This window comes from Centropristis striata, chromosome 3 (genome assembly GCF_030273125.1).
Source record: "Centropristis striata isolate RG_2023a ecotype Rhode Island chromosome 3, C.striata_1.0, whole genome shotgun sequence".
In the NCBI taxonomy this organism is placed as follows: domain Eukaryota; kingdom Metazoa; phylum Chordata; class Actinopteri; order Perciformes; family Serranidae; genus Centropristis; species Centropristis striata.
Window position 1 is genome coordinate 31038037 of NC_081519.1, and position 18199 is coordinate 31056235.

An 18199-nucleotide genomic window follows, 5' to 3' on the forward strand; every position below is an offset into this window, starting at 1 on the left:
CTTCTCACCTCAGCTGTGAAATCTACATATGTTATCAGGAGGCTACTCACCGCAGCACACAGCAGAGCACCATTAGGGGCGTGGGAACATTGGCAGGGTTCAGCATAGATGGAGTGTCGGAGCGCATGCAGGCCAGGAAGGCTCTCATCCTGCGATTCTTGTCCTCAACGGCCTTCCCCAGCCACAGCTTCTTGAGGCTGGGACAAGTCCACTCCCTGAAGGGCAGAGCCTCCACCAGCTCCGGAGTGTGAGGAGACTTCCCTTTGTAGGCGGCCCACTCTTTGATCATCACATGTGTATCTGGGAGGCAACAGTTGAAAGACATCAGGATTTGTGTCCGTCTCTCCCAGAAATTGTGATGAAAGTTAATCCGGTTTGGTATCACGTCATTTTACAAGATAAAGAGAGTATGAACTAGGGATGTCCCGATCCGATCACGTGGTTTCAGACTCGATCGGAATCGGACATTATGTCCCGATCAGGCATCGGATATATGTATATTCAGCATGATATCATTTTACTGCAGGCTGCATGTCAATAAGCGAAGCAGAAGTTCACACACTCCAATCTAGGAGGCGCTAATGCACCATAAAGTTGGTGCCACCGCCATTACAAGAAGAAGAAGAAGAGAAGCAGAAGAAAAAAAAACAACAACACGGCAGGAGTTTAAACTGATGCGCGAGTATGTCTGCAGTCTGGAAGTATTTTAAAGTGAACGAAAATAACACTGCGATTGCAAACTGTGAGGTATGTAAACTGGGAAATACATGCCTGCCAGGTATTTTAAATTGAGCTGCTGTTCATTTTTATGTTTGGCATTTTTTTTTAAATATTCTGTTTTATTTGTAATTATAACTTGATTGTTCAAGCTACCTCAAAGAAGTGCTCAAAGAATGTGTGTTAAATTATAAAATAAAAAAGGCACATCCTGGATCTGTTTCTTCGCTCTTCTTCATTTTCCTAATGTATTATAGAAGTATCGGATTGGGACTCTGTATCGGCAGATACTCAAAATCAAATGACTCTGAGGCAAAAAAACCTGATCGGGACATCCCTAGTATGAACATAAGCGTTTGTTTGCTGTGCCGGAACTTTTCCTTAACCAGTTAGCCGCCAGCTGATGATATAGTTGTGCTGCGAGGGAAAAAAAAGTCTGAGCGGGTTTTAACAGGGGCCATGTTTCTGCTTCCCCCAAGATATGATCCAACTCAGCACCAGGTGGTGATCAGTTGACAGCTCTGCCCTTTTCTTCACCCAAGTGTCCAAGACAGACAGCTGATCTCATGATACGATCACAAAACAGATCATCAACCTTTGGCCTAGAGTGCTCTGGTACCAAGTTTACCTATGAGCAATTCTGTGCTTGAAAATAGTGTTCGTTATGGCCCATCCATGACTAGCGCAGAAGTCCAATAACAAAACACCACTTAGACTCATTCCGCCCAATCAGCTCCCTACAAGTTTCTCAATCGTCACCCAAGTGAGCACTCAAGTCCCCCAGAAAAACTAAAGAGTCTCCAAGTGGTATCATTTCCAGGACAGTACCCAAAAACTCCAAAAAGGCCGGTACTCTGAACTGCTGTTAGGCGCAGAGGCACAAAGAACAGTCATAGACCGTTTTGACCAACTCAAACTTAGTTCTTTTGCTGGACTGGTGCTGGTTCACAGTTGGTTCAACTTGCAAACCGTCTCAGAACCTGTTTGCTTTTCCAGGTTGAGAGCCATGTCATGTCACTGTATACGTCTGGAAACGTCTTCCTGACTATAATAACAACAATGGCAGACTACATCATCTTTTTACAAATGAGCAACATTCACATCCAAACAAGACGCGCACAACGCATTTGTTCTGCACGTCTTGATGAAAGAAGTTACGTTCTTATTAACACTGAACATTAATGTTAATGTTAGACTTTGTTGTAAGCTAACGCGAGCAATCACATTGCAGTTAAACAAACAAAATAAAATGAATGACACACGTTTTAGTTGGACTTGTTGGTCATGATATTCCCTCCCCGGGCCAGACGCAAGTGGTTTTGCGGTTCGAGACCAGCAAAGAGGTGGTGCCCCTCTGGAACCAGTTTTCCTAGACGAGATCCGGTTCTTTGGCAGTTGAAAATCGAAGAACTTGTTCAAGACTAGGCACCGGCTCCGAATCGGCCCTGGAACTGCGTTGGTTGAAAAGGGGTATCAGAAACCTTCTCCAAGTGACGTGCAGTCACATAGAGGCAACCCTCTTGTTTCCCGGGGAGAACTCAAACACAGCACCAGGAGTTTGGTTCCGGAGTGAATGATATTCGTTGAGGTGAGGCCAACTAGATCTAGCTGGTAACGCTCCACCTCCTGCACCAGCTTGAGCTCCTTCCCCGCCTGTGAGATGATATTCCACTTCCCTAGAACCAGTCACCAGCCAGTTCCTTTACAACTCCACATAAATTGATGCAGAAAGAGCACAAATTACTGCAAACATATACTTCTGATAGAAGCTTTTTTTAGTTTTGTGGTCCTTTAACAGCTGGCACCTAGGCGTTATCCAATGTGTGCCAGGCACTTAGGATTTTTTTATGCTTTTAATAACTTTTTCTCTGTCCCTTAACCCATTTAGGTCTAAAACGCCTGGAAAAAAATGCCTGTAAAACCTCTGGGCGATTTTAAAATAACCCCCTAAAACCTGAAGTTTTTTTGGAAATTCAACAGAAGTGTCAACGCTTCCTACTAAATAATAGATTTTTCCACCTCTGTAGCAGATAGAAATGAAATTCAAAAAGTATTTCAGAGCTTAAAGCTGTTATATCTGAGCTCCCTCAGCTATAGTCGTCTTCCTCCATGATTTCAAAGTTCTGTAAAAGTCCCATGTTGCATTGTGACACTCCCACATGTATTCTGATGCATTTCATTGGCCAAGAGAACGAAAATAGGTGGAAAAAACTACTTATACTGCAAAACGACGTATCCGATTTCCCGGCTTTAATGGTAGAATAATGCAACAGCGCCCCCGGTTTTAAGCGTAGAAATGCGATAATGCTTTCCTGGCTTAAATGGGTTAAAGGCAGAACTTGTGGTTGAATACTTGAATATAACACATGGAAGCTACCAAACTCATACTCATACAGTAATGTAAAATATCATTCCTGAATGTAAAATATAATATTTTATGACTGACCACACCCGAGGAGCTGCATGATGTATCAGTATTGGAAAGATACAGCTTCCTTAATGGTATGTGCACTTAGAGATGCTGTAGTTTAGTTGTCCCATACCTCCACAATATTGGAGGCTGGAACCATGGCTTGCTTGTTTTAACCAATTTAGCTGAAAAAAAAACATCACTGTGCCAACTTTTGGTCAGAGGTCTAATTTCCTTCTCTTAGACACTCAATAAGCTCAGGGCAGGATGTGATAAAGCGACATACTCACATTCAGGGAGGCAGTTCTTCCTCATGGCCAGTCTCTCAGCCTTCTTCCTGGCCTCGGACAGGCTGAAGAGCACTCCGTAAACATACTGACGGATAGGCCGAAACAGCTGCACTGCTGAAGGCAGCTCTTTGTTAGCTTCATCTTCAATGGTGACAGACAGCTTCATCTCTCCCTGCAAAGACACACATTACCTAAATGCTCCACAATGCCACAAATAAATATTAAGATTCCACTGTGTGTGTATGCGTAGCATCACTAAAAATGTGAATAATTCTGCTTCTTTGGTTGTACCGTATTTCCTCAAATAGTAGCCGGGGCTTCTGTTAATAAAAAATCAGGCTAATAATAGGGGCAAGCTATTATTTGAAGGAGGCTTTTATTAAAAAAAGAATATCAGAGCAGCTCTGACCGGCACTTTTTAGAGTGTTTTACACAGCGCATTGTAGCCAGTTACCTGGATGTCGGCCATATTGGAAGTACTCCGACGTAAACAAACAATGAACAGCACGCTGAATGTTAATTTTAAGCAGGATTTAAAATGTCTAAACTACTAAAAAGCCCAGAAGAACGTGCGTAAACCGCTGGACTTTATAGAGAATGACTAGGACAGCGGGAGAAACAACCATATTTACCTACAGTACTAACTCGTGTGGCCAAACTTCGAAATACAGGTGTTGTGATGAAATCTGTTACCGTCAAATGATGTTTCCTGAATGGTCTTCTCCGTAGCATCACCTCCACGGTTGGAGTTAGGAGTTAAGTTTAAGGTTAGGCCTTGTAGAGAGAACTGTTTGGGGTTAAGGTAAACTTGGGCTCATGTTAACAACTTAAAGGAGGACTGGTTGGGGTCAGGGGTCAGGTTGGTGCAGGTTAAGGTAAGGGGGACACATATCGACGGGGGAACAGACTTTAACATAACACCGGTAAGACACCCGGCTTATAAAAGAGGCCGGCTTTTATTTACTAGAAATTGTTTTTACACCCGGTTACTAAATGAGGCCGGTCATTAATAGGGGCCTGGCTTTAAATTGAGGAATATGTTTTTTTTTCTTTAGTTTTACATGATCATTGACTGTTATTACAGAAAAGCAGCTACAAGTAGCTTAACCCAAACATGATCAGAGTGGGTTGAAATGAGTCCAAGCCCCTGACCTTGGTGAGAGCATGGTAGATGTAGGGGTACATGAGGCCCTTCTTGTGTCTGTGCTCAGCTACCCGCAGGACCTCGGGGGCCACTTCAGGGAGAGGTGGGATGGTGATGTCCATGTGGTTCCTGGTGGCCATGGAGAGCAGGGAGGGGATCTGGGCATTCAGGCTGTGAAGACTCACAGCAGGAGTCACACAGAGGTCAGCCTGAGAGAGACAAGACATAACACCTTGATTTTAATTGTCTGTTGAGATTTCTGTACAGGTCTGGAGTGTTCCTGATGTTTTACTCACTTTTGTTTGATCTCCCTCTGGTGTATTTTCACAAAGTGGAGAATGTCCATTTTTCTCCCATCCTTCCTTATGGTCACTAACATGACTAAAGAAACAGCATAAAGTAAAGACAAACCATTGATCACCTTTGGCTGTCAGTGTCCCAAGTAAAAAAAGAGACAGAACTTGATGTGTTCATGCAGGAAAATAAAAACCGCACACTGAATTCACTTTCATTTGATAATTACTGCTAGACTCTCGAAGCAGCATTCAGGCAGGTCAGCAGGCTGCACGTTCCCAGCTCGGATAACCAGACATGCGCTCCAGGTAGGAAACAGACTTCAGACGGGGCCTGTCATAAAACTTATTTCAACCACTTAAACAAAGGCCCACCTGTTTATGTCCACTGATTTTTGTTGCCATCCACAGCTGCTATCCGTTTCATTCAGCACTTTTTCTCAACCATAGAACTTCCATGTTCCTACGCATAAGCACAATCAAACGCTTTACGCACTGCCGCAGATCAGCTGTTTTGGTAAGAATCCAGTCACTAGCTTTTATGAGACAACAAATACATGACAGTAAAAATTTGTGATTATGGCAGCGACGATGAAATGCTGTTCAATATGGAGACAAAAGAATATCTTTATGAACCTGAATATGCAGAAGAACTTTTGCAGATGGAGACTGAACGGGATGAAAGAGAGAGAGAGTTGGGAAACTTCTGTGGAAACTAGACCCCAAGATGAAGCCCAAGACAGAGCCCAAGCTACCTGGTACTGCCAGTGTGTAAACCGTAAACCCATGCCTACAAACCCGGAGAGCTACTGCTGCCATGAGTGGGAATTGGTTCTGTTTGAATCCCAACCAAAACAGACCATCTGTGGCGCTTATGCGTAGGAACATGGAAGTTCTATGGTTTAGAGAGAGTAGTGCCAAATGAAACGGCTGTGGATGGGTTTTGTGACAGGCCCTGTCTGCAGTCACATCTGGTTCTCAAACTGGGAACGTGTAGATCATCATCTACTACATGTTAAAGTATCGCTGTCAGTATTGACATACTGTCTCCTTTGCTCAGACCACAGAGATCTTCAAACTCTGCCTTCATTTGGATCTCAGATACACACTTGTAAAGTTTTGTGACTGCGCCTGGCACAGCTGTAACACTATCACTTTCATGAAATCTGACAGACCAAGATAAACATCTTGCAAAGTCCTCAAAACCATCTCTGTGGTATTTCCCACTACAGTTGGTGTCTGTGGGACCACATTTTGCCATGATGACACACCCACACACAGATCCCTGGATTTATAGATGGATGTAGAAGATGTAAAGTACCTGAATGAAAGGACAAAGGAAGGACAATAAAGTAGGGAGGCCATACATACACGCGCGCGCACACACACACACACACAAAATAAGTGCGATTTGTGTGCCATAATGACCAATGTTAGTTTAGCCAGTTTGCATAAAATTAAAGAGGTTTGAGCTTGTACACCTGTAGGGGTCACAGGTAGTTCAAGTTCATTTGGATTCATGGACTGAATGCATTGAATTGTGCCAGCAATTTCTTGACTTCTTCAAAATGTTGTCTTTCGTTGTTTCTCCAAAACAAAGACACACACGACCCCCACCCCCAACATCGCCATGGATATACCTGAGGTGTGACATCTCATTGGCGGTTTCTTCCAGGAAATACAATTCCCAGGTAGAGACACAAAAGTTTCCTACAGCCATCTTCTCTTGCTCTTCTTCTCAACTCCCTTGTTGGTCTGGTCTGGTCTGGTCTGGTCTGCCAGGGGAGTAGATCAGACTTCTCTTTCTCTCTCCAGCTCTAAAGGGACAAACCTGGCCTAGAAGGCCCAGAAATCCAGCCATTGGGCCCGGATCACCTCAACAACTGCTCTAAGTTTCCTGCCTGTGATCTATACTGGATATGGTCACAAAGATCTGCACCAAGCTTTTGGAGCCAACAACAAATGACTCTGAACACATAGAAACCCAACCAGGAGCCGACTCCTTTTTTTTTTTTTTTTTAAAGATATTTTTGGGCCATTTTTGGACTTTATTGAAAGAGACCGAGTGAAGGGGGAGACAGAGGGGAAGACATGCGAGAAAGGGCTCCGAGCCGGATTTGAACCCGGGCCGCCCGCTTACGAGGACAATGCCTCTATGGTACGCGCTCTACCAGGTGTGCCACTGGGAACGCCAGCCGACTCCTTTTTAAAAGGATTCCGACTTCTATGGTACAGTACTCTGGGCAGTTAGTACAAGCAAGGATACGTTTGTTAAACTTTAATCAAAGGTGTTGATCTGTTGTGTGTTTGTTAAGTATAATTGTTGTGACATTTTGTGTAGCCAGATCATTTGAAGTTGCACGATTAATCTTGCTCTACAGACTTTAAGTTGTACATGTAAATTAACTCTAACTCCTTTGATTTGCTCACACACTAATCCACATAAAATATTCTTTAATTTGCCTTCCTACAACACATAGACTTTCAGGTCAGCATGGTCTAATGTTTTCCCGGGAACAAAAGGGCTCCCGCCATTTTGATTAGCTTCCTTTACTGCCCTCGGTCGGCCATTTTATTACACATATTTCTTCCTCCCACATTTCCAGTGTAAAATGTAAGTCTTTTAGACTAGTTATTGTGTATTTTATTTGCTTTGCTTTGTTTTAGAATAAATATATTTTTGGATTAGTACATTGCTCCTTTTAATGTTGCACATGAATGAGTGAAACAGCAATCTCTGCTATGAAAAGAACTCGCAAATTCCTTCAACTAATACTAAATATGAATACGGTCATTTGATTATAATTAAGTTAATTATTAATCAATGTTCCAGATGTTTAGCGTCTGCTAAATGACATTGTAGAATTGATAAGTTAGTAACTTTATGAGACTGATTTACTGTGATTTGCTATCTTTCCTCTTTCTAAGTAAAGAGGTGGTGCCCCCAGGAACTTTAATTAATTTAAAGTGTTAAATATTAATTTAGTCAATTTCTAACAGTAAAATTGATCGAAATAAGCGGACACCCCTTACATATTGTTTTCCCCGCTGGAGGCAATTTGTATCTGCAACCAGATACCCCTACACACCCAACCAGACAGGCAAAACACTCAAAGAACACATGTACATAGATCAATTCACATGTCAACCAAAGGTCCCAAACTCCTCCAAACTTTTAACTGTACACCGTTAGCATCATGTGCTGAGGTTGGCAAAACCAGATTGGTGTGTGAGTGAGTGAGTCACACTATAGTTAGCTAATTGAGTTGGAAGACCCGTGGGTTCCCAGTCAGCTACAGCAGTAAGAAAGTTGTGTATCCACCTTACTCCTACCCCTATGATACCTCATATGAATTAGAGCTACAACTTCCAGCACAATCTGTAACTGAACTGGAACAGGGATTTCCCATGTTAACATGATGGCATGCTAATCCTCTTTCATAGAGTGATTGTGAAATAAAAACATGTGGGAACTAAAGGAAACACCACCTGTTGAGAATCAACAGGATCATGTGATCAGAGATGACCTGAATAAAAGACCTCAGATAACGTACACTAGCATACTAGATACTTTATTGACTTTGCTGCTACAGACCACAGAGTAATCCGGCAATCCGTACACCACCGGGTTGGAAAAGCAGCCATTAGTGAAATATATTTTAAGCCACCTTAAATAAATAAACCACTTTAAGTATATGCTATATATAGAATATTTTTAACTCTCAACCTTGCAGTCAGACAGCCCTTTCTGACGGATAGCCAATGCCGTTTTCTATGCCCTTTTCATTTAACCCTTAAGGAACACAGGAGTGTCTGGTTCACTGCTGCCATGATCAAGTTTGTTTTTTGTCTTATAGTGTGACTTTGGTGTTCAGATCTAAAAAAAACTAACTCAGAGGCTGCAGTGTGGAGTCTTTCCTGTTGGACAAGGTTTTATGGCAGCAAGTTACAGAGGTGAAAATAATGTAAATATAGTGTACATTAAAACTCATATTGATTTGGTGGTGGTTCTCTTTTTAGAGGTTTCAATTAGGTTTAGCTTCCGCCTCCATCCTCAGCAGTACATTGCTTAGCTTTTGTATCTGGACTCCTGCCTGCTTCTGTAGTAGGTAATACACTGAATAAAAAAACCCTCATACAATTCCTCTTCCATTATAAAAAATATACATTTATATATCAGTTTAAAAAACAAAACAAAGCAGTATTTGAAAAATTGAAGGCAAATAACTTTCTCCATTGGCAGTTAGCCACCATGGTTTGCCACTGGAGCTAACTAGCTTACTGCAAATTAGCTATCTCACTGTAAGTGCCACCCATAAGCGTGGCAGCACTGAAGGGGTTACATTACATTACATGTCATTTAGCTGACGCTTTGTCCAAAGCGGCTTACAATAAGTGCATTCAACCTGAAGGTACTAGACATAGACCACAGGAATCAAGTAAGTACAGGACTTTAAGAACCATCTGTAATCAGGAGTGCTTTACGTTAAAGAGGATGAGATTTTTTTTTTTTCTTTTTTTTAAGGTTGTTTAGGTGACCATGACTTAACGGAGGTATTGTTGGAAGAGGAAGGTCTTCAGCCTGCGGTGGAAGATGTCCAGGCTGTCTGAGGTCCTGATGTCGGTGGGGAGCTCGTTCCACCATTTGGGAGCCAGGACAGAGAAAAGTCTGGAAGAGGTTTTGAGTTGACCCATGCAGGGTGGGAATCTTCAGCTGTTTGGCTGATGCAGAGCGGAGAGGGCGAGCAGGGGTGTAGGTTTTGACAAAGTCCTGGATGTAAGCAGGACCTGAACCGTTAGCAGCGGAGTATGCCAGAGCTAGAGTCTTGAAGCGTATCCATGCAGCCACCAGTAACCAGTGGAGGGAGGGAGGAGGGGTGTTGTGTGTGAGAATTTGGGAAGATTGAAGACCAATCAAGCAGCTGCATTCTGGATGAGTTGCAGAGGTCGGATGGCTTTGGCAGCAGACCTGCCATGAGGGAGTTGCAGTAGTCCAGGCGTGAGATGACCATCTCCTGGACCAGGACCTGAGCTGCCTTCTGAGTGAGAAACGGGAGGATTATTCTGATGTTATGCAGCAAGAATCTGCAGGATCTGGTGGTAGCAGTAATGTTTGCATTGAGGGACAGTTGGTTGTCAAGAGTCACGCCAAAGTTTTTAGTGGTTTCTGTGGAGGCAACCACTGTGTTCTGGACAGTGATGTGGAGGTCAGTGGTGGGAGAACCCTTCCCTGGGAGGTAAAGTAGCTCAGTCTTTCCCAGGTTGAGTTTGAGGTGGTGTGAAGACATCCACTGGGAGATGTTATTGTGCATTTGCAAAACTGGTCTTCATTGTACTTACATCATGTGATTTACATGACAGTGTTCCTTGAAAAGACAAGATATGGCTCCCTGTGGTTTGATTAACTATCATGATGTCATAAATACAGACAATAAAGGACAATAGATGTTGTTTTGAACTCACTTAGTAGTTGTGCCTGAGCTCTCTTCATTCTCTGAGGAAGAGGATGTGGAAGAGGCATTGAAGAAAGCAGCTTCGGTTTGGTTGATGGAGGAGGACCTCTCATACAGCGGTGTGTGCTTCCCTTCATCCTGCTCCACTACAGGCTCAGGGTACGAGTGCTGGACCTGCAGACAGAAACACAGTATTCCCAGTATGAAGCTCAACTACCTGCACCATTTCACTGCTGAGCACTGTGAGTTTCCCAGTCTTACCGCAGGGTTTACAGGCAGCGCCGGCTGTGGAATGTTGAGCATTTTTGGAAATGGCACTGCAGCAGACACTCCCATTAGTTTAGGTTTGACTGTGAAACAGACACACAAACATTTCAGCATAGAGACTGGAGAGGCTGGAGCTGCTGTACAGAGCTGGAGTTATCAAAGAGGACAACAAGCATAGATGGGCAGTATTTCAATCACTTCATATTTCAAATATGCATTTGATTACTTTTTTTTTTCAAGAACATAAGATGTAATTTGTAACAAAATACTATCGGAGCTTGAATTTGTGTATTGCAAACACTTAAATACATTAAGTATTTTATTTTATTTTCAAGTATGACACAATTTAATTCCCAGGTTTAAACTGCACCATAAAGTGTACAACAATAAGATTAATAATTAATAATCCCAGTATTTTGCAAAATGGGGCAGCAACTTGTTATAAATTCTACTGCTTTTCTTGCAAGACACATGCTGTGTAGTTGGCTTGGGCAGTATCAGGGTATACAAATGCCTGTCATAATTAGAGGTAGGCCAATATCGGGCCGATATTTGTGTTTTTTACTTGTATCGGCATCGGCCGATACGTGCATGCGTTTGCCAATCAATTAGCCCATTTCACTGAACCAACACCAGGCAAGGCTCGGTGCAACATCTGCCATTCTCTCACATCAAATATGTGGATCATCTGAGGCGCCACCACCTCCAGGCCTAGAACAACATACACATTGTTTGCTATCCAACTGTTGTTGTTATGTTTTGTTTGTTTTGTTAATAAATGTTTATTTTTTTGTTTAAATTGAGACTTGTGTAACATTTGTTATCATTCTGTCACTTTTATCATGTAAATGTAGGGAGAAAAGGCAATATCGGCTTCAAGAATTGGCCCAAAAAAATTGGCAGCACATATCGGGGATCGATAAAGACTGATCGGTATCGGAATCAGCCTTAAAAAACCTGTTTCGGTCGACCACTAGTCATAATAAAGGACAACACTAACCAATCGGTTTTGGGGCGATTTTTGTCATTGGATCATCTTTTTAATGTAGAGGGTAAGGTAGGACTTATATTGAGACTACTAAATGCCTCAAATGTCATTATGCATAGAATGTTTTTTTCCTATTACAAATTATACAATATTTATATTGGGCATGTCTGTAAAGAGGAGACTTATGGGTAGCCATGAAGCTCATTTTCAGCAAGATATCTTGACAGTACCTTTGAAAATGGCTAAAATTTTGATAAACTTGGAAGTGAATGGAAGGTCGGCTGGTGACGCCCTGTGAAACCCCGACAGTGTGCATACTGTATCTGGGACTATGAAATTGTCATGTTTAGGGGAGAAGAGACATTTCTATGACATTCACACTTTCACTTGTTTTAGCAGGAAAAGCAGGTGTTACTAAGAACGTTCACAAGGCCTCTGGCATTCAGGGTGCAGCTACAATTTAATGAATTCTTCCTTGACAAGTTAGAAAGCTATATATTTGCTGTAGTGTTTCTGTATGGGGATGAGCAACAGCGTAGAGAAACACTCAGGAACTCAGAAAGTGGAGCATCTGATACTCATTTACAACAAAAGGGATCTACTACTCCTTAACCTGTCTTTGTTTGTTGTCTCCAACATATTTATAACGTGTACTAGCCATGTCAGTGAAGACTCCCCAGCCCCAAGCTCCTCCTCTAAATACAGACCACAACCTCTGACTAAAACCACCTAAACCATACAGATATGATTAGACAGAAACCCACCTAAGTGTGGAGGGAAGTGAGAGGGTCTGCTGGCCACAGAGTAGTAATCCACTGCCTTCTTGAAGCGGATCACTTTGTCATCAGTGCATGTCTGAAGGAAAAACCATTTAATAAAATGAATACACTCAGGGGACACCACAAAAAAGAAAAGCATCTCCAGTAACAATAACTTGCTTGACACAATTGCTATTTTCTTCTTTTTTGTTAAATTCAATTTTATTTATATAACCCAAAATCACAAATTTGCCTTGGAGAACTGTACAGCATACTACACCCTCTGCCCTTTGAGACTTGGGGGGATCAATGGGGAAAAACTATGGAAGAAACGTCAAGGAGAGCAACAGAGGAGGGATAGCCCTCCCAGGATGGACAGATGAGAGGGGAGGAGGAGGGGGAAATTGAGACAAAGAGATAGACATGCACAGCGACAACAATAATAGAGCGAACGTTATAAATATGATAATAGTAATATTAGTTATATCAATACTAATGTTGTTTTTAAGCTTTTCAGTTATTCACTTCTCCCTCTCCTGCTTGGTGTGTCAAATGTGTTGCTGCTCTTGCTGCCACCTGTACTGATAATGATACATGTACATGGATAGTAGCTGCTGAAGTAAGCCAGCCCCCACTAGCTGGTGCAGGCCATCCTAATGTAGCTCCTAGCCGTGTTTCCACTAGGGGGAAAAGTGTCCACCAGGAAAGTCTCAGGCCACACCCTCCCAAAAGTCCACTCACTCTGCGTGTCTCCACTACAAGTTAGCCTCCAGAGGGATTTAGAGACTCTGGAGGTGACGTATGGTTTTCACCGTCGTTAACTGTGCACAACGTCAGCAGCTGAAAGCAGCATGGCTAATTATGCACAGAGTCTCCGCTGATCATAAACATAGTGATTGTGAATTAACCAGCATCACTTACTGTGCACAGAGTGTCCGGTGCTTGTTGTAAACAAACAGAGATCGCTAAGTGAACACCTTCTGTAGCAGCAGCACATACACACTGTACTGCTACAGAGCTAACTGTAGCTAACTGCCGGCTCTTCTTAACAAGCCGGCCTCCGGCTCGTTAGCGGCTCCTTAAGAAGAGTAAGAAGGAGTCGCTGGATTTGTCTCCAGTCGCTTTCTTGAAAATTAGTCGCTAAAGGGCTCTGAAAAGTCACTAAATTTAGCAACAAAGTCGCCAAGTTGGCAACACTGCTCCGCTGGCTCTTACAAATGGCGTGTGTTGTTGTCGTGTAGAGTACTACGTCACATCCTGCTTAGCGTTCTATTCAATCAGTAACCAGGCTGTTTTCAGGGGAGAAAAAAGACCCTGCTCTTCTACAGGGACGAAAGAAGTCCCGACAAAAGCCAGCTCCACACTTCTCGTATTCCAATTAGGGGCGTTTCGGTGAGTGAGACCCGCCTCATTCCGGGTATTGCCCGGTAGTGGGAACAGCCCTAATGTTAACAGTCTCCCAGCAGCTCCAGAGAGGCTGGGAAGCTGGGGAGGTTCGGTAAAACACAAGAAAAACTGGTTTGTTATTCAGGGTTTTAAATTCAGTTGTGCTGATTAATGGGGCTCAGCGGGTGGGCATCCCGCTCCCAAAACAGACATCTGTAAATGCACATAACATAGCAGACACTGAAAAAACAATTGTGAATTATCTCTTTTATCGCTAATAGATGGACAGAGGTCAGATGTAATAGAAAAGTGGGATTCTGCTAAGTTCTTTGCTCTACTATCAACATGTTTTAATGTGAAATTCATTGAACAACAAGTGTAGATCAGTCTGCATTACATCCATTGTCTCTCACATAGACAACATTAGTGTCAATGCCACTGCTCTACTTTTCATACCTGGGAATTTTTGAAGATGTCCTTAGCAATGGTCTCCAGGTCACTGATGTCTGGTATGTTACGGACATAGTCAGCCACAGCCTTGATTACAACATCACAGGGTGGGAGCACAAGCTGGTGGGCACGCACCTGAAGGATGATAACACACAGTTCACAACAGAGGGGACAATTTGTCAGTCAGTGTGTTTACATGCACAGTTTAATCGAGCTATGCTTAAAAATCGATTTTGGCGTCTAATCGGACTTCTGTCATTGTCCCAGTTTACATGCAACTGAAAAAACGGAATAACTGACGGGAACGTGTCCTCCTCCTCAACACTGAGTGGAGATATGCGTTGTTTCAGCAGGTTAATATGGCCCTCTTCCTGTTGACCTCAGTTTGACACTTTGTGCCGTCGCTACTGACCGGCTAACGTGACCAGCTAATGCGACCAGCTAATGTGACCGGCTAACGTGACCGGCTAATGTGTGACCAGCTAATGTGACCGGCTAACGTGACCGGCTAACGCGACCAGCTAATGCGACCCGCTAATGTGACCGGCTAACGAGACCAGCTGACGTGAACGGCTACTGTGCGACCGGCTAATGTGACCAGCTTTCTTTAATGTTTTTGTTCCGAGGGTCATACGTCAGCGAGGGGGTGGAGCATACGCACATGCATTGTCTTGTCATACATGCCGATGAAAATCCTATTCCAATTGCATTATCTGGGTGTCCTAATCAGAGTTGGAGAACTCCGACATCAGTTGGACTGCCACGTTTACATGCACTTCAGTTGTCCAGTTATAGTCAGATTAAGGCAATAATTCAGTTTTTCAAGTGTCATGTAAACGAGTGTGTCTAGCATCATCCTGTTGCTGTTTAGAGTGCTTCCATTCCATTTCCTAATGACATGTTGGTTGTAGATCACGGCTATTCAACTAAATTGTCCAGAAGGGTCACAGTTTACTGGAGACCTGACATTTTGAGACCCCAAAGAGTTGGTGCAAAAGAAAATGTGGCCAGTAAAAGTATGCTGGAGTGATGAGAGTTGATAGGGGAGTAGGCCTGCTGATGGCAACTCACCTCGTTTATTTTATCTACCAACCTAGCCTTGCTAACACCAGCCTATTCTCAAATGAGGTCTAGTCTGGCAACGAGCAATGGATTTCTCCGTAGAGGAGGTGTGGTTTACGATCCTCCAGAGCCGTTTATTGGGCGCTTAGAATGTCTATCAAAAGCGTCTGTAGGTAGCTCTTAGCCAATCAGATCAGTTATACCAGATGACGTAGTAGAGCTACAGAAATGGATGTTTGTTGTGTGTGTGTCTGTGAGAGAGTGTTGTTTGCTGTTTTGCTCCTCCAGTTCTCGCTTTCTGCAAGATTATTTATTTTCACTCTTTATTCCCCCTCATGTCATTCACCCACACACATCCACTGATTTTATGGGCAATAAACAAGCTGCTGCGGGTCTCTCGGCGGCTCCGCTGTCCCCCGGCTCGGAGCGAGATCACCCGCGGTGACCGGCGGTCTCGCCGGCTCGGCGCTACGAGGCGGCGAGACCGCCGGTGCGGCGCTAATCACCGGCGCTACCGGTGATCTGGCTACAAGCCGGGGGACAGCGGAGCCGCCGAGAGACCTTTCGCCTTTCAACTTTCGCTCTAAACTATTTAAAACACCGTCTACAGCTAAAGAGAGTTTCGCGTCTGCAGCAGCCATGTTGGATCCATAAAACTACAAGCTTCCAAGTGCCGAGTAGTACGCGTCATCGTCTTGCCGTCCCTCCCCGCTCTGTGATTGGATCCCTAAAACAGGGCTAAGACACCTCCCTGGTTGCCAGACCCTTCCGCAGTTCGAAATTAAATTCGAGCGTGCAAGGCAGTCTGGGTATACCCAGGCTACTACCAACCTAAATTTTTACTGAAATTTGATGAGTGGTGAGTGTTAATTTTGGACCCTGTTTTCTGAGTTATTATTGTCATTACGGATGTACACTTGAAAAAAAGGCTCAATGATATCTAAATGATTAAAAAAAATCAAAAATATCAACAACAAATAATATTCCTAACATCAGAATGCTTTGTGAAGTTCAGAAAGAATGAAGTCAGTCAATGTCTGCTGTCCTCCTCTCTCTGCTGATGTGATTGACTGGCTGCAGGTAATGGTGGTAGAGAGAGGAGGAGCAGCTTTGTCTCAGATCATTGTTTGAAAATTGTTGTAAACTCAGCTGTTTGCCATTAGCTGAGGGAGCATGCAGTGCTTCTGTAAAACAGAGAAGGTGGATGCCCGATACCGATAAAAATACCATGATCTGCCCCTATCTTTGATATGGGATCGGGACATCCCTAATTAAAACTGGAATTTAAAAAAATTAAATCAGTTTATGACAGCTGGCAGACAAACTGGGTTTGAATATTGTTGGGATAATGCAAGTTCTCACCTCAACAAAATATATAAGATAGGTCTTTTAGAAATGCAGAAATGTTACATTTGATATGTTTAAGTCTTCCATTCAAGGGTACTCGAGTGATTTAGTATTGCATCTCCATAAAGTTAAAGAACTCACAAGAGACAGACTGAAAAAAGCTTCCTATAATGGGCCAAGTACAAAAACCTTGTATCCTAAAATTACCATGATGCAACTCAAAAGCATCATCAGGGCTTTTGCCACAGAGGACATTATACAACTGTTTTCACAGGCTCAATTGGTACTACTACCTCATGAGTAGGGCTGGGCGTAGCGATATAAAAGATATATCGATATATTTTTAAAATGTGATATGGAATTAGACCATATAGCATGTATCGATATAGTTCAATTTTCTTTCTTTCTTTATATATAAACGCTGCCCTTACTAGGGTTTGTCATATTTAGTTATTTTGTAATGTCACTACTGTTTTCTCAAAAAAATATATTTATTTCAGAAAAAAGATTGTCCTATTTTATTTCATAGGCTATTTTTATTTAGGATATATTTTTATTTAAATGTGCAATTTATGGAGCTTTGATTTTAAAAAAGGTACTCCTGTTGTTATACAGTATTTATGTTCAGTTAAATAAACAGTTTCAATAAAACTATTTGTGACATGTCATATTTGACTGAACATTTGCTCTCACTTTGCGATAAAAATATCAGGATATATACCGTATAACGATGTTCAGCCTAAATATATCGGGATATGAATTTTGGTCCATAACGCCCAGATTACTCATGAGTAATTTAAATCAACTTTTTATTCTTTGACCGACTGATAGAAATCCATGCCTTCAGGAGGCCCACTGGCCCATTGCTTCACTGTGACTTCTACTTCATTCACTTATAAAACTCACAGGCCACATGTGTTACACTAGATCACCAGTCATATGATGTTAAAGAAATCAGTAATCAAATATTTACCTTCAAAGATGCTAACGGATGCTCTGGACCAAGTAAGCTCCAGTGAAAGGCAGCCAAGTCTTCATCAGGCAGTATGTGGTTTCCTATCAAACAGACAACCAGACGATTGTGTTAGTCAGCCTCATTTAAACTATCACTTCCATTTATATTGTGTCCAGCAGGATCTCACTAACCTAAAAGCGATGCAAAAATGACAAAACGATTGGGGTTGAGATCAAGCTGCCGAGCCACCTGGTGCATCAGGTATTGGCTGGTGGTGAGGCTTTTGCCGTTGCGGCTTAGTTTGAGGGCATGAGCACTGAAGTAGTATGGGATGTTGCACAGAGCGTAGTCAGAGTCATAGGCCACCAGGCCGTGGAAGCTGCTCTCTCTGCACAGGGCTATCACTTCAAGGTGGTGGTCTTCGATGGTCTGGACAACCTGGGGAGTGGCAACAACAAGAAAGAGGCTTTAGAGGATTGAGCCTCAAAATAAACCTCTTACATAGACATGGTGTATTAGGCACTTGAGAAATGTGGACAGAAATGGGATTACAAACCAGGTGAATTTTATTTGATTTTAGCTACTATAAGCCTACACAGCTGATTGGATACTTTAAGACAGAGAGAGAAATAATAAGCTATACATGAAAGTTGAGGATTTGTATAAGATATGGAGGCCT

The 18199-nt window shown here is 42.7% G+C and overlaps 1 protein-coding gene across 2 annotated transcripts in view; it reads right to left on the reverse strand.

Annotated features, from left to right (window-relative positions):
- Positions 1-18199, reverse strand: part of LOC131969142 (constitutive coactivator of PPAR-gamma-like protein 1 homolog) — a 32344-nt gene that overhangs the window by 11302 nt on the left and 2843 nt on the right. For both annotated transcript variants that reach the window (XM_059330310.1, XM_059330309.1), the window contains exons 2-11: positions 17712-17958; positions 17539-17621; positions 14163-14291; positions 12327-12417; positions 10569-10657; positions 10318-10481; positions 4858-4942; positions 4570-4770; positions 3418-3589; positions 51-300 (exon numbers count right to left, since the gene is read on the reverse strand). In XM_059330310.1, the coding sequence (XP_059186293.1) occupies positions 51-300; positions 3418-3589; positions 4570-4770; positions 4858-4942; positions 10318-10481; positions 10569-10657; positions 12327-12417; positions 14163-14291; positions 17539-17621; positions 17712-17958 (1511 nt within the window). The remainder of the gene's footprint in view (positions 1-50; positions 301-3417; positions 3590-4569; positions 4771-4857; positions 4943-10317; positions 10482-10568; positions 10658-12326; positions 12418-14162; positions 14292-17538; positions 17622-17711; positions 17959-18199) is intronic.